General features: G+C 34.6%; 1 protein-coding gene across 1 annotated transcript; it reads left to right on the top strand.

Moving 5' to 3' along the window:
• The first annotated feature begins 12,864 nt into the window (after window positions 1-12,864).
• Window positions 12,865-13,816, top strand: LOC110904214. Its single transcript, XM_022150041.2, has 2 exons — window positions 12,865-13,370; window positions 13,473-13,816. Exons 1-2 carry the CDS (start codon window positions 12,986-12,988, stop codon window positions 13,634-13,636), a joined length of 549 nt encoding a protein of 182 aa, XP_022005733.1. The 5' UTR covers window positions 12,865-12,985; the 3' UTR covers window positions 13,637-13,816.
• Window positions 13,817-14,368: the final 552 nt, after the last annotated feature.

Here is a 14,368-nt window from a genome sequence, read left to right on the forward strand (position 1 = left end):
GCATAGCACATAAACACAATTATAGTATCTAACTAATCAACTTCACAAAATCTTGGAAAATCAACCGAAATTCAATGTTTATCTTGATGAAAAACTGGAGATTACAACTACAAACAAAGATTGACCATCTTTCAAATGATAGATTAATCGCTATTTCTTCAACTGCAAGTCATCAAATCTTAAAAGGAATTTTGTGGCCCTTGGAGGTGGACACCCTAAGCGGCTGCCTTACTTTTATACACTATAGGACCAGCCCTGAAATGCATTCCCTCCTCCATAACGGTCAGAGTTGGATGCATACTCGAGCCACCAAGCCACCAGTTTCGGAGAAAACCCGCCGGACATGTTATTTTATTTGTACCTCATGGATCTTAAAATAATTATATGATGTCCGTTTTGGTAACTAAGTTATTTAGGATAGTGTTAAACAAACACCAATGACATATTATGTGTACACCAACCTTTGAACGAGCCGTATTGTACAAATTGTATGAGAGGGGTATTCACCCATATCATACGCTCATACGGGACTGTATGAAGGGACGACTTGATAAAGAAATAACTTTAGTGACACTAATATGATCCATACAACCCTGCTAATGTGACATCTCGTTCACCTCAAAGGGTGATCTCTTTAACTATACAACCCTTATACCCTTTGCCTTTATCCACCACCCTATGCTTTTTTTTGTTTTGGAGGGCAAAGCCCTCACTGCCAAGGTAGCGTACACGTGACGGGATTTGCCCACCACACCGGGTAGTCTTAGAAGGGAGGTCTCGGGTTCAAAACTAGTTGTTTAAAAAAACAAAGAATAATCTATATTCGGGATCGAAAAATATATTTTGTGAAACATATCTTGTGATAAAATTTGTAGATTATATAATTATACTGTATTACTTAAGCAGCACGTATTATGATATTGACTGTTTTTGTTACTCTTGTTAATATAATTTTTTCAACACAAAGCTGTTAGAAGTTCGTTTAGTATTAATTATTTCGAAAAGGATATTAAACATATAATACTTTATCTCACCTAATGGCTAACACAAAACAAAAAAAAATATATATAAAAATTAAAAAAAATTACATGAAAGAAAAAAAATCATGTTTTCATAATCTGAAAAAAAATTACATAAAAGAAAAAAAAATCATGTTTTCATAATCTTATATCTGAAAACTGAAACACCTATACACATATATTTTAAATTGCTTAGATTATTAATTCATATAACTTCTTTTGTAGCATCTCCTGTATGAAACAATGCATACATTTTTATTCAGGAAAAAGTACAATATTTATCCACATATCATCATTGTTTTTCTATTTAGTGCAAAATTCTAACAAATCTTTTATTTTATTTTTACTTAAAAGCAAACTCACACATCTCTTCCTTCTCGGCTTCTCACTTTAGACATGAGAAACATGCCCAATGTATTTTCTGCCATTGAGCCTCAGGTAGGACGAAAAAGTGGCCCACTACTCATGTGAACCACAATGTGTTCAAAAATTGTTCTGATTTGGGATTACGTGACCACTCTACCGATATTATATCATTCATAGACAACCTTTTTTCAAATAGAAATATTACATGAATACAATTCTAATTTTTTTTAAGTAATGACATGATTTATATTACGGATGAAAAAGTGGTAATGATAAAAACCAACAAAGTTTTAAAAATCATCTAAAGTCTTATGAAAGATAAATCTTTTTTTTTTGTTTTTTGAATGTGAAAAAGATTTTGTGTACTAGTTCTAGCAACATTTAATAGATTTCTTATGAAGCAGTGGCGGATCTAGAAGACAAGTTCAGGGGTATTTTAAAACACCATAAAAACCCTGTTGAAAACGCCGTAAAAGCAACGTTTTACAATTGTACCATTTGTTCTTTTTCTTCTCAGTTAAATTTTCTTCTCAAATGAACCTCCATATATATGTATGTATGCATGCATGTATGTACGTACGTACGTACGTATGTATTAGAAGGGTGACCGCGTGATACGTCGGGGAATAAAATATTTAAAGGCTGAGATGAACCAGTGCTAGCCTCAAACTTCATAATCATACCGAGTTGGCTTGGCTCGACTTGAACTTAAAATCAAGCTGAGTTCTTAAACCCAAGTTCGGTTCAATTAAAAATCAAGTTGGTTCGCTCAACTTAATTTGGCTCGACTTTATAACTTATTTTATTAACTCATGCAAAGGCTTACCTTGCTTATAGAGTAAGTGATCCCTTTACTTTTACTTTTGTTTTTTACAAAGAAAAATAGAACATGTGATTTTTTTTGAAAACAAATGGCTCTTTTATAGCTATATTAGAAGGGTGACCGCGTGATACGTCGTGGAATAAAATATTTAAAGGCTGAGATGAACCAATGCTAGCCTCAAACTTCATAATCATACCGAGTTGGCTTGGCTCGACTTGAACTTAAAAACAAGCTGAGTTCTTAAACCCAAGTTCGGTTCAATTAAAAATCAAGTTGGTTCGCTCAACTTAATTTGGCTACTTTATAACTTATTTTATTAACTCATGCAAAGGTTTGCCTTGCTTAGGTTATGTGTAATGGGGCGCGAGAAAGGTCCATAGCGCCGCTATGGCGCCAAGAACACCGCCCCCGGGGCGCCATGACCAAAAAAAAAAACAAACGGCGTGAGATTTTTCGTGGCGTGAGAAGGTATTTATTTGTTCTGCATTTTCCACTTTGGTCCCGGCATTTTACACTTTGGTCCCTGCATTAAAACACTTTGGTCCCTGCATTTTACACTTTGGTCCCTGCATTTTACACTTTGGTTATGATGAGGTAGGGGCTTTATGACTACGGGCTCTAGTGACATAACGCCCCATAAAGCCCTTATGTGACGTGGCACGACACGTGTCGCATAACGCCCACAAAAGGGCTTTATGACTACACATGGCCTTATAAAGTAAGTGATTCTTCTACTTTTACTTTTGTTTTTTACAAAAGAAAAATAGAACATGTGACTTTTTTTTTAAAACAAATGGCTCTTTTATAGCTATTTCTTTTATCCAAAGTTTCTTTCTTATTATCCAACGTGGGATAGAAAATACAAAAGAATCTAAGTATTTGAGAATTTGAATTTACAGGATTGAACCCTCTGTTTTTTTTTTTTTTTAATGACATGTTACTCTACTCTACTTGACACCAAACAATACAATTATTTTTGAACCTAAGATCTCTCCTTTAAAACACAAGTGTCTCTATCAAGTGGGTTAGTCCTACATTGGCCCGTACCGTGTGTTTTAATACGTATAATTACTTAAAACTCTTTTTATTATAAATTAGTTTTTTGTCCTTCTTAAATGGATTATAATACGGTATGTAAAAATATTCGTTTCTAAATTGTAAGGGTAAAGGTAACTTATAAAATTCAATTAATTAATAAAACAGAAAAGTGCTCGGATAGCCCCTGTGATTTGCTAATTTTTCATCTTTAATCCCTAACTTTCTGAAATTACTCTTATAGTCCCCAACTTTTTCAATTTTGTTCCTAGATAGTCCCTGACGCGTAACTGGGTTAGTTTTGGTGTTAGGTGCGTGTGAAATGACAAAAATACCATTACTGTCAAATTAATAGCTAAAAAATTAAAAGAAATATAATTAATATTTTACAGGGACTATCCGGGAACGAAATTGAAAATTTTAATTTGACTTTTTCAATTAATTATATTTCTTTTAACTTTTTAGCTATTAATTTGATAGTAATGGTATTTTTGTCATTTCACACGCACCTAACAACAAAAATTAACCCAGTTACGCGTCATGGACTATCCGGAAACGAAATTGAAAAAACTGAAGACTATAGGTGTAATTTTAGAAAGTTATGGATTAAAGGTGACAAATAAGCAAATCACAGAGACTATCCAGTCACTTTTCTCTTATTAAAAATTGAAATAAAATGCGAGCACCCAAGTAGAACAAGAAATAAAACTTAGCAACTTTAACACACACAAAAAAAGATAAAGTTTCTTTAGTAAAATACAAAAAGAATTAATTACTATTGTGTGATGTTTTCCATTTATTAATTAATAATTGACAAATTGGATTTAAATAATCTCAACTCACTGTTATTGGCGAATAATAATCTTAACTCATTTAATCACCAATAATAATCCGAACTATTCACTTTTGTTTGTAAAATACTCCTAGTTAAAAAAACACTAACTAGATTAAAAAATTGCTGATGTGGCTTGCCACGTGGCATATTCTGATGACGTGGCAGCTGATGTGGCAGTCTACGTGGCATATTTTGATGACGTGGCAGCTGATGTGGCGGGTGACGTGGCAAGCCACATCAGCAATTTTTTAACCTAGTTGGTGTTTTTTTAACTAAGAGTATTTTACAAACAAAAGTGAATAGTTCGGATTATTATTGGTGATTAAATGAGTTGGGATTATTATTGGCCAATAACAGTGAGTTGGGATTATTTAAATCCAATTTGCCTTAATAATTTGGGGTGAACAGAAAATCAAAAAAACTGATTTAACTGAATTGAAAAACCGAAACGTACAACAAACTGAAAATAACTGAACCGAAAAACGAACCAAAATTTACGGTGCGGTTTCAGTTTTGAATTTTATGAAAACCAAAAAAGCTAAACAGAACCGAATAACCTAAAATATCATTATATATAAATATATATATATATATATATTGGTTTAGAAATTATTAATTTTATCTTTGAGTGTTAAATATTTTTAATAAGAACATTAAGATGTTCATTTATCTTTGAAATGATTTTATCCATTGACTAAAAAAATAACAAAATCATAAAAATTATATGATTTTCAAAGTTTTATTTTACTATTTATTTATTTATTAATAAACGAATTGAAATGAATAGTAATTTTAATATTATCATAATATATAGTTTTTTTAATATTTTTATTATTTTAATATTATAATAATAGTTATTTTCTTTACTTTTTAACTTTAATCCTTTTTTAATATCAGAGGTTGGGATAAGTTTGGTGTCAGCCGGTATCGAACCAGTACTGGTATCGAAAATACTGGTACGGTCCTGTTCGGTATCGGTACATGAAGGTAAAAACCGGCACTAATACAGAAAACACTAAAAGCCGGTGCCGAATTGATATTGGAAATCTTCTGGTTCGGGAAATTTAGTGCTGCTACCCGGTACCATTTGCTCATCCCTGACCACGGTTACCGTACGAACAACGGTATCGTACAACTTTTTTTTGTTGATTTTCTTCAGCTTTTAATTTTTTTTCTTTTTTTAGTTTTAGTGGTAGGGATGAGCTCGGTGGCAACCGATGCAGAATCGGTACTGATACCGAAAATACCGGTTACGATACCAGTATATGAAGGAAAAAACGGTAGTGAATGGTACCAGGAACGCCAAAAGTCGATACCGAATTGGTACTTAAGACCTTTCAGTTCGGCAAATTTGGTATCGGTACCCAGAACAATTTGCTCATCCCTGACCACGGGTTTCATACGAACAACATCGTTACCATACAACTTTTTTGGTTGATTTTCTTTCGGTTATCTTTCAGTATTTTTTTCTACATTTTCTTTTTATTCTTGTCAGCGGTTCCGTTCACAACACGCTCGTAGTGATTTCAAAACACATGTAAACACAGACTAAATAACAAAAGAAATTCGTCGCAACGCGGCGAACTTCTTTAAACCTAGTTATAAACAAAAATGTCTTAATAAAAACTTTGAAGAAACATAAATATATATAAGAAGGTTAGGTCTTTATAAAGAATATTAATTAAAAAAGTAAAATATATTAACATAAATGTAAACATCTAAGAAATATTATTAAATCTTATATTATACTTTTTATTTTTAAATCTTACATAGTTTTGTTAAAAAAACCAAAATAATCTAACCGAGTCGAACCGAACGGGTGCTAAAACTAAAAAAATTGAAACCAAACTGGTTTAAAAATAAAAAAGCAAACATTTCAGTTTTTCTACTGATTTTGCCAAACCAAAAAAACGAACCAAACCATCCAACCTCTTTCGATAATAATAATATACCATCTGTCGTAATTACATGTTTTCTTGAAAATATTGATTGTATAGAAATGAAACACGTAAGGTTAGCAAGAAATAATTCATACTTACATGAGTATTACACGAACATACAAACATATAGATATAAATGTAAGCGCTTAGACTTAATTTATACTTAGTCTATGGGGTGTGAGGCGTAGGTTGGGACATTATTTGTCACATACGATCATTAATCAAATGGTACGCCGCTCCCTCCTTGATTGATGGTGGTTCGCAATATTGAACCACATTTACCACAACCCTCTCATTTGATGATTTTGAGACAAAAATATATTAAAAATAAAGGGGATAGTGGTTTGGGTCATGACCACACCCTAAGGGGTGTGGTTTGGGTCATGCATGATGTCTATGTTAAGGGTCATGAGGGTCATGACCACACACTTTAGCCTTACATGAGTATTTCATGTACATACAAACATATAGATATAAATGTAAGCGTTTAGACTTAAAGGTTCGTATGCTACAAGCTTAGATATAAATGTCGGCGACGGTCCTTAGTTTTTCTGACACGAATTTTTGTGATTTGAGTTGTTGGAACGACTTAAATGAGTTTTTTCACCAACCATACGAGAGTTACACAATAGTTTGAGTTTTGAATTCACCTTTGAGCCACTTTTCATCACTATCTTCAGTCTCTAACATCATCAATCATCCGGATCAACCGAACAATCATCGAATTCATCATCATCTCCATCTTTCAAACCCTAACCATTCCACCATCCATTCAATTCCACCATTACCAAACCCTAATCACCACTCCATCATTCTCCAAGCTTCAAGATGATCATGATCATGCTTCCAACATCTGGTGATCAAGTCCTTTCGATCATGCGCGACTAATTTCTTGGAGGTTTCACCTCGGTGTAGACTTTTGTAAGATTTAGGGTTTATAATGTATTGATGTTTGATTTGTGACAACTTGAATTACGTTTGAATCTTTAGACAATTGTCCTACATTTGTATTGAATTTACGAATTGTCGAGTGAGTAATTAAATTTGACTTTGTGAAACGAATACACATATTTATGCCTTGTCTTTTGATAGGATTTGCTAGTCCAAGGTAACGAAGTGCATCGTGGTCCGTTGTCTATGACGTTGAAAGCGATTGGCAGCTAAGCTTTGTGATTGTTGACCCGTTAATGAACTAATTCGAGTAAATCAAATTAAAACGCATAGTAATCCTAGGTCTTGCATTTGTTGAAACCGGGTGTGAACCTTGTTATTCCATATTGTTTTATTAATCAAGTTTCTTGCAATTGTTAATCTTTAGTGGTTAATCAATTCAATCAATTTTGTTTAGTTAATTCAACATCTTTTCAATAATCAAAAATCATAAAAACAAGTTAGCAAGCTTCATAAATTGTGACACTTGTTCAAATTCAATCAAGTCTATTCACAAACCACATACTCTTCGTGGTTCGACCCCTTACTACCACTAGCTATTTGTTAAGGGTAATTTGGGTATATAAATATTATCTTTGACCGGAGCGCAACACTCCGACCACCGCACAAGGGCCGTGATTTCAAGATGCACGTGTTTTTTTATAAAAAAAAAAACGATATATATATATATTAATTTTTTTAAATAGTATACCCATACCAACTCCAAGATAGGTCCATTTACAAAACAATTTTTGTGGTTTAAAAGTTAGCTCATTGACATTAGGTTTAGTGAGTCCAATACCCATTTGATTTTAAAAAATAATAATAAAACATTCCGAAAAGACACAATTTTCAAGAGGATAGTGAATTTTGAGACGCCCTTAGACAGTAACATTTCAAATGCAAATATCTAGATTTGATCTTTGATCCGTATTTTATTCATTTACGACTCAATGGTGTGTCAATCATAGAATGGCCAATATTTGGGCAAGTCTTTGGAAATTAGTTGCGTCAAGGAATACCAGAATCGGACGGTGACTTTCAAGTTTCAATCAAATCTATCTTATGCATGTCAACCATCAACTAGTATATATAAAACATAGTTGTTAACTTTTTTCGTTGTACAACTTATAATTACTATCAACCTTCTCTCGTTATATTGGATTAGGATTATACAAGTGATGAAAAAAAAAAAAAAAATCAGAATACGAAGTCAACAAAGAACATCGATTGGCTGATGAGGGCCACATATGGATTAATCTGCACCACTAAAGTTTAATCTGCTTCTCATCACAGCCTTTAGCAAATCCCACGTGTCTCTTTCTCCATATCCACGTGTCTGTCGTTGTCCTACTTAGCAAGTCAGGTTTTGACATCTGGATGTAAAACAGCCGAAAATTAAACAGAAATAAATTTTAAGGTCTATATGCAATTGAAAAATAACATGTGTTGTGTATGTACATTGATTAATTTTAAAATATCATAATAAAATTCTACCATAAAAATTGTGATATTTTATTAAAACTAGTGAAATTTCCCGTGCTGCGCGGCGGGGAATTCAGACGTTATCGATTCGTTTTGTTTTGTAACGGGATAAACACGATACCTGTTTAGTTCGTTACCTACCGGTGTTTTACCCGTAAATACCGGTATCATACCGGTTGGTTATAAAAATAACAAATTTAGAAGTAGAGAAAACAACGTAAAAGTGAAAAAAGAACGAATAAATCACGGAAAATATTATTAAGAATAATAGATACTCAAACTTTTATTTAGCAGCAGATAATAAAAAATTTTCTTTCTCATAAAGGGCTTCGAACCCGAGACACTCACTATATTTGAATGTTCATACAACCAACTGAATTGCGAAAGTTTTTCTTAATAGTTTCGCGCAATAATAACTATAATATATACATAAAGCGGAAAAGGACAAAAAAAGAAAAGACACAGCAAAGCAAAGCAAAGCGATGGCAAAAATAAATTTAAATTCAGGGCAAATATGTAATTTGGCCGGAAGGAAAAAAAACAAAACTAATTGCAAAACTGTAAATTTAAACGGGGCAAAATTGTAATTTTGAACTGAGGGCAAAATTGTAATTTTTAGATGTGGGCAAAAGCCTAATTTTATTTGAACTGGGGGTAAAAACGTAAAATTGAATTGATGGCAAAATCTTAATTTTAAAGCGGGGAAAAATCGCAAATTGGTTGGGCCATTGGGGGAGTTTCAGGCAGTTGCCTCGCAATATGCCCCCATCTTGTGTCTGTACTTATACACTGGGGGCAAAATCGTAATTTTCCTGGGAAAGTAAACAAAACCGATGACAAAGATGTAAATTTAAATTGAGGTCAAAAGCATAATTTACCTGGGAGAAGAGAAACAAAAGTAATGGCAAAACTGTAAATTTAAACGGGGTAAAATCTTTATTTCGAATCAAGGTAAAAATTAATTTTCCATCAGGGTAAAAGCGTAACTTTATTTTGAACGGTAAGTAAAAACATAATTTTAAACTAATGGCTAAATTGTAATATTAAAGCGGGGCAAAATCGTAAATTGAGTCCAAAGAGGCAAAAAAGTAAAAAAAAAAAAAAAACACTGTTCATACGAGTTGGCAAATGTTATTTAGATAATAACTAGGTGGTTTAGAAAACTTCTAGGTGAATTCTAGGGAGTGGTTAAACATTTGGAATAGGTAAACTCTCAATTCACCCAATCAAACAGTGCCACGTTAATTCACCTAATTTGTTTACCTAATGCTAAAAAACGTTGCCAATGGTTTACCTAATGGGGTTTAGGTAAACTATTTAAAAAAAAGAGGAAAAAATGTGTGATTGGTTAAGAAGGAATGGACCCCACCACACACCCATCACTCTCCCCCTTTCCCTCACTCTCACCGAATCCGTACCGTTATCAATTTTCTCCACCAATTCGGTAAACATTCAAGCGGCAAAAGGTTGGCGGTGATTGAGATGCGGTGCCGAGTGGGTTTATCGCCCCCCACTCCGGACACCCTAAGTACATGTAAAACTAGGGAGTTGGCTTGATTGGCTGGGGAACTCTTCAAGTTTGCTTAGAGAAAGCGAACTCCAATTGAATTTTGTCTTTTTTTTTTCTCGTATAATATTTTATTAAGCATATAATTTCATTTTTTGTCACTAATAACACACACTAGAATCCACTCTAATCCACTCTATATATACACACTAGAATCCGTTCTATTTTTAATCCATAAGAAAATTGTTATTAAAGACTTTGTCATAACAAGCCTTCCAAATGCAAATGCACCTCATTGTTCATGATCGGTTTGAGATAGTTTATTGTCTTTAGAAGTTCTAGTATAATCCAAGACAGAATCCCAACGTTGTTGGAATGCTGCACCATTTCTTGATATGATCGCATACACCTTTTGCATGCTCACATAGGAGAAAGAAGAAGATAATCTACCGCCTACTCCAATATCGTGCACCAAACACAAAAAACTTCAAACATTGTCTATACCCTATAGTGTGTATTTGTAGATAGCGATTCATATATTCGTTTTACCTTTGTTTAGGAATCATTTGGCACCAATTATTGCCAATATCAGCACAAAAAAAGTGTTAGGTTTTACGTAATATCCTAATGTAAAAAAAGCGATTATCTTATATGGCGAAATTCTGTCGAATGCCTTATATGGCGAAATTGTCAAGAGGTTTGAAGAGAAGTTTGTTTTATCCCCTCGGCAAAGAGCTGTGTTTGAATGTCTACGTGCCCCACATGCTCAGGATTTTCTGTCTGTCGTACCTACTGAAGGCTTGGGGCAACACATGTCGGCTGTGGAATACCGTGCTATCCTTAGATACTGACTGATGATTCCTTTGTTCCCAGTTGACGAGCCATGTCCGGTATGCCGCAAAGCGTGTTTGGATTCTTTCGGTGAGCACGCGATCCACTGTAAAGAGCTACCAGGATTTAAATATCGGCATGATTGGGTGAGAGATGTGTTATGTGATGTTCTTAAGCGGGCCGGGATCTCTGCCAAAAAGGAGGCTCCAGTAAATTTCCTGACTGACCCCTTAGAGGGGAGGTCCAGTTTACGCCCGGCGGACATCCTTGTGTTTGGATGGGAAGGGGGAAAACACGCTTGTGTAGATCTAACTGGAGTCTCCCCCCTTGTCGGGCTCAAGGACAAGGGCTTTGTCGTAGGGCAAGCGGTGCTTAAGGTAGAGGCGAGCAAAGTGGCAAAACATGAGAAAGTCTGCCTGGAAAATCAACATGTGTTTGTCCCGTTTGCGTTTGATACCTTTGGTGGTCTCGCTCCTGACGCTGTGCGACTTTTGAATCAGGTTCAAAAAGTCGTTAATAGTAATTCTTCGTCGCTAAAGGTTTCAAACTTTGTATTTAGTAGAATTGGTTTTTCTATTCAAAAAGGGGGTGGCGGCGCAACTTGTTGCCCGACTACCTGCCATTGCTTTGTAATTGCTCATTTTCGTGTGGAATGATAACGGTACTGTTCTAACCTATTTCAAAAAAAATATATATAAAAAAATCATATATCTATTATGAAGGTGAAGGGTATGGCTGCCCTCCTTCCATACTTCGACATCTCTCTCCTTTCCATTAGCACCACATTAGATTCCATTCCAATGTATTCACTTCGTATGAATTGGCCTGGCCATTTGGTTGGGGTAGAAAAAGAATGATTGCACGAAAGCATATATTATTGTTATTTTGTTAAATCTAGCTAATGAGGTATGGGTTAGAAAAAAAAATAGTGATAGTTTCGTTACATAGTCGGTGGTTATTCACTTATTTGTTGTTATCTAATAATTTAGATTCTCATGTTGTTGATTAAGAAGTCAATCATAAGTTCGCTAACCGGAATAATTTTTTATAATAAAAATGTGTTTTACTTTTAGTTTTTATTTATATTTATAGGTAAAAGATCAAATAAAAATAAAATAAATGTACGAACTGTACGAATTGAAAGAAAAGTCAAAAAGTGGCGGTGGCAATATGGTAATTATCAGCAATTTCAAAAGTACTGTACTGGGGAAAAGCAAAAAGTGGCGGTGGCAATCTGGTAATTATCAAAAACTTCAAAATTACTCTAGTAGGGTAATTTTGAGCATCTGTAGGGTAATTTTGAGCATCAATAGGGTAATTTTGAGCATCTGTAGAGTAATTTTGAGAAATGTAGGGTAATTATCAAATTACTCTAGTAGAGTAATTTTGACTTCTGTAGGGTAATTTTGGGAAATGTCTTGTAGAGTAATTTTGTTAGCATTTAGTTATGGGGTTTAGCTTTATGGTTTAGTTTTTAGCTTTTAGTTTGGGTTGGGGGGGGGGTTTAGGTTTTTTTAGGTTTTTGGGGGTGGGGGGGTTAGGTTTTTTTTAGGTTTTTGGGGGTGGGGGGGGGGGTTAGGTTTTTTTAGGTTTTTGGGGGTGGGGGTGGGGGGTTGGGTTTTTTTAGGTTTTTGGGGGGTGGGGGGGGGGGGGGGGGGGTTAGGTTTTTTTAGGTTTTTGGGGGTGGGGGGGGGGTTAGGTTTTTTTAGGTTTTTGGGGGGTGGGGGGGGGGTTAGTGTAATTTTGATAATTACCCTACAATTTTGATAATTACCCTACACGACCAAAATTACTCTACTTGAGCTTTTACAAAATTACCCTACAGAAGTTCAAAATTACTCTACTAGAGTAATTTTGAAGTTGCTGATAATTACCAAAATGCCACCGTCACTTTTTTGACTTTCTTTCACTTCGTACGTTTCGTACGATAAATTTATTTTCACAAGAACTTAACTCTATATTTATATTACTATAACTTAACATTAAAAAAGGGTCAAAAACATTCTCTTGACCAGCGAAAATAACCGATAATAACGAATCTTCATCCCTTGAACATAAACCTGCCTTCTGAGAACAAACAAACAAACCTCCTCTCTATATAAACACACACCTCAACTTCCATTCAAACTCATCTCCCACTCTCTCTCTACATCTACCCCTTGTTTTCTCATCATTTACCATTCTGCCATCCTGATACTGAACCAACAATACTAGATGTCAACAAAGAAGAGTATCCGGAAAGGCCAGGATAAGCTAAACAAGAAGGGGAGATTAACCGAGAAAGCGATGTCCTTTCACGGCCACTCGGCTGAAGAAATGGTAGAAAAACTAAGGAGGCCGAGGACACTGCCGGATTTAAATCCGGGCAGGTTTTCGTCCTCCACGGATATGCTGCGACCGAAGCTAACGAAGCTACTGCTTAATGTAACGGTACAAAGAAGCTTAGGCCCGGTGCAGGTTATAGTTTCACCCGAGTCGACTGTGAGGGATCTTATTGCGGACGCTCTACGGCTCTACTCTAAGGAAGGCAGGCGACCGGTTTTATCGTCACTTGATCCGTCTAGTTTCGGTCTCCATTACTCGCAATTTAGCTTAGAAAGTAAGCTAGTGTTTATCTAATTTAAAAACGTGACATATAGTGCATATGATTACTTATTAGTTATGAAATTGATTTTTTTTTAATAAATTTGTTACCAAACAGGTTTAGATCCGGATGAAAAGTTGATCCAGTTAGGTTCAAGGAATTTTTTCCTTTGTCCTAAGCGAACTGCGAACGCAACGTCATCATCTACTTGCTCGGAGGAAGCAGAAAATGTGACGAAATTTAGTGCGCGTTGGCTTCGATTCATGAACTTCTCGCAGTAAGAATATTTGATATTATATCATACATTAGGCGAATTAGTATGCCCATGCCAATTTCAAGTTGTGGTCACGTTAAGACCGATCGACGATTAGTATTGTATAGTGGCGAAGACGTTTCATATGTAAACTGTATAAAAATATCTTTTATTTTGTTTAATTTTGAGGCTTGCATCGTTTGTTTGACTCCTTGTTTAGATTTTCTCATTTCAAGTTGAAGTGTTGAACCTTATCCAAGACATTAGATTATTAGGTGAACCATTATGGGTATATTCAATGTGACATATTAGCCCTCAATTTCAAATAGATCGACTAGAGAGTAGGATTGTTGATAGGGGCCGATAAACGTCGAACCACAAAGTCACGAACCAGATGGATGATGTTACGTGGTCCCGGAGGGTGATCAATGGTCGACAATGAGCGGGGACCAATGGAAGAGTAACAATAAATGAAGGTTAAAAAAATGAAAGGAGATTATTTCATATTTTTGAATATTTTTGAATGAGCCATGTTTTGTGTACATATATACATTTAACCTAACTTTACCCAAAGCAAAAGAATAAATGGGAAATGAATGATATTTTAATTAACTATTGTTCTATAAACAAAAATTTTATGTAAAAGCAAGAAGGATAATAAAAAATTTTCATAATATTTTGATACAATTAGTGTAATAATAACGACAAAAAGGAATCGTACTATAGTGTGATAATTCATAATTCATAAATGGGTGTGATT

The sequence above is a fragment of the Helianthus annuus genome, chromosome 14 (genome assembly GCF_002127325.2).
Source record: "Helianthus annuus cultivar XRQ/B chromosome 14, HanXRQr2.0-SUNRISE, whole genome shotgun sequence".
In the NCBI taxonomy this organism is placed as follows: Eukaryota; Viridiplantae; Streptophyta; class Magnoliopsida; order Asterales; family Asteraceae; genus Helianthus; species Helianthus annuus.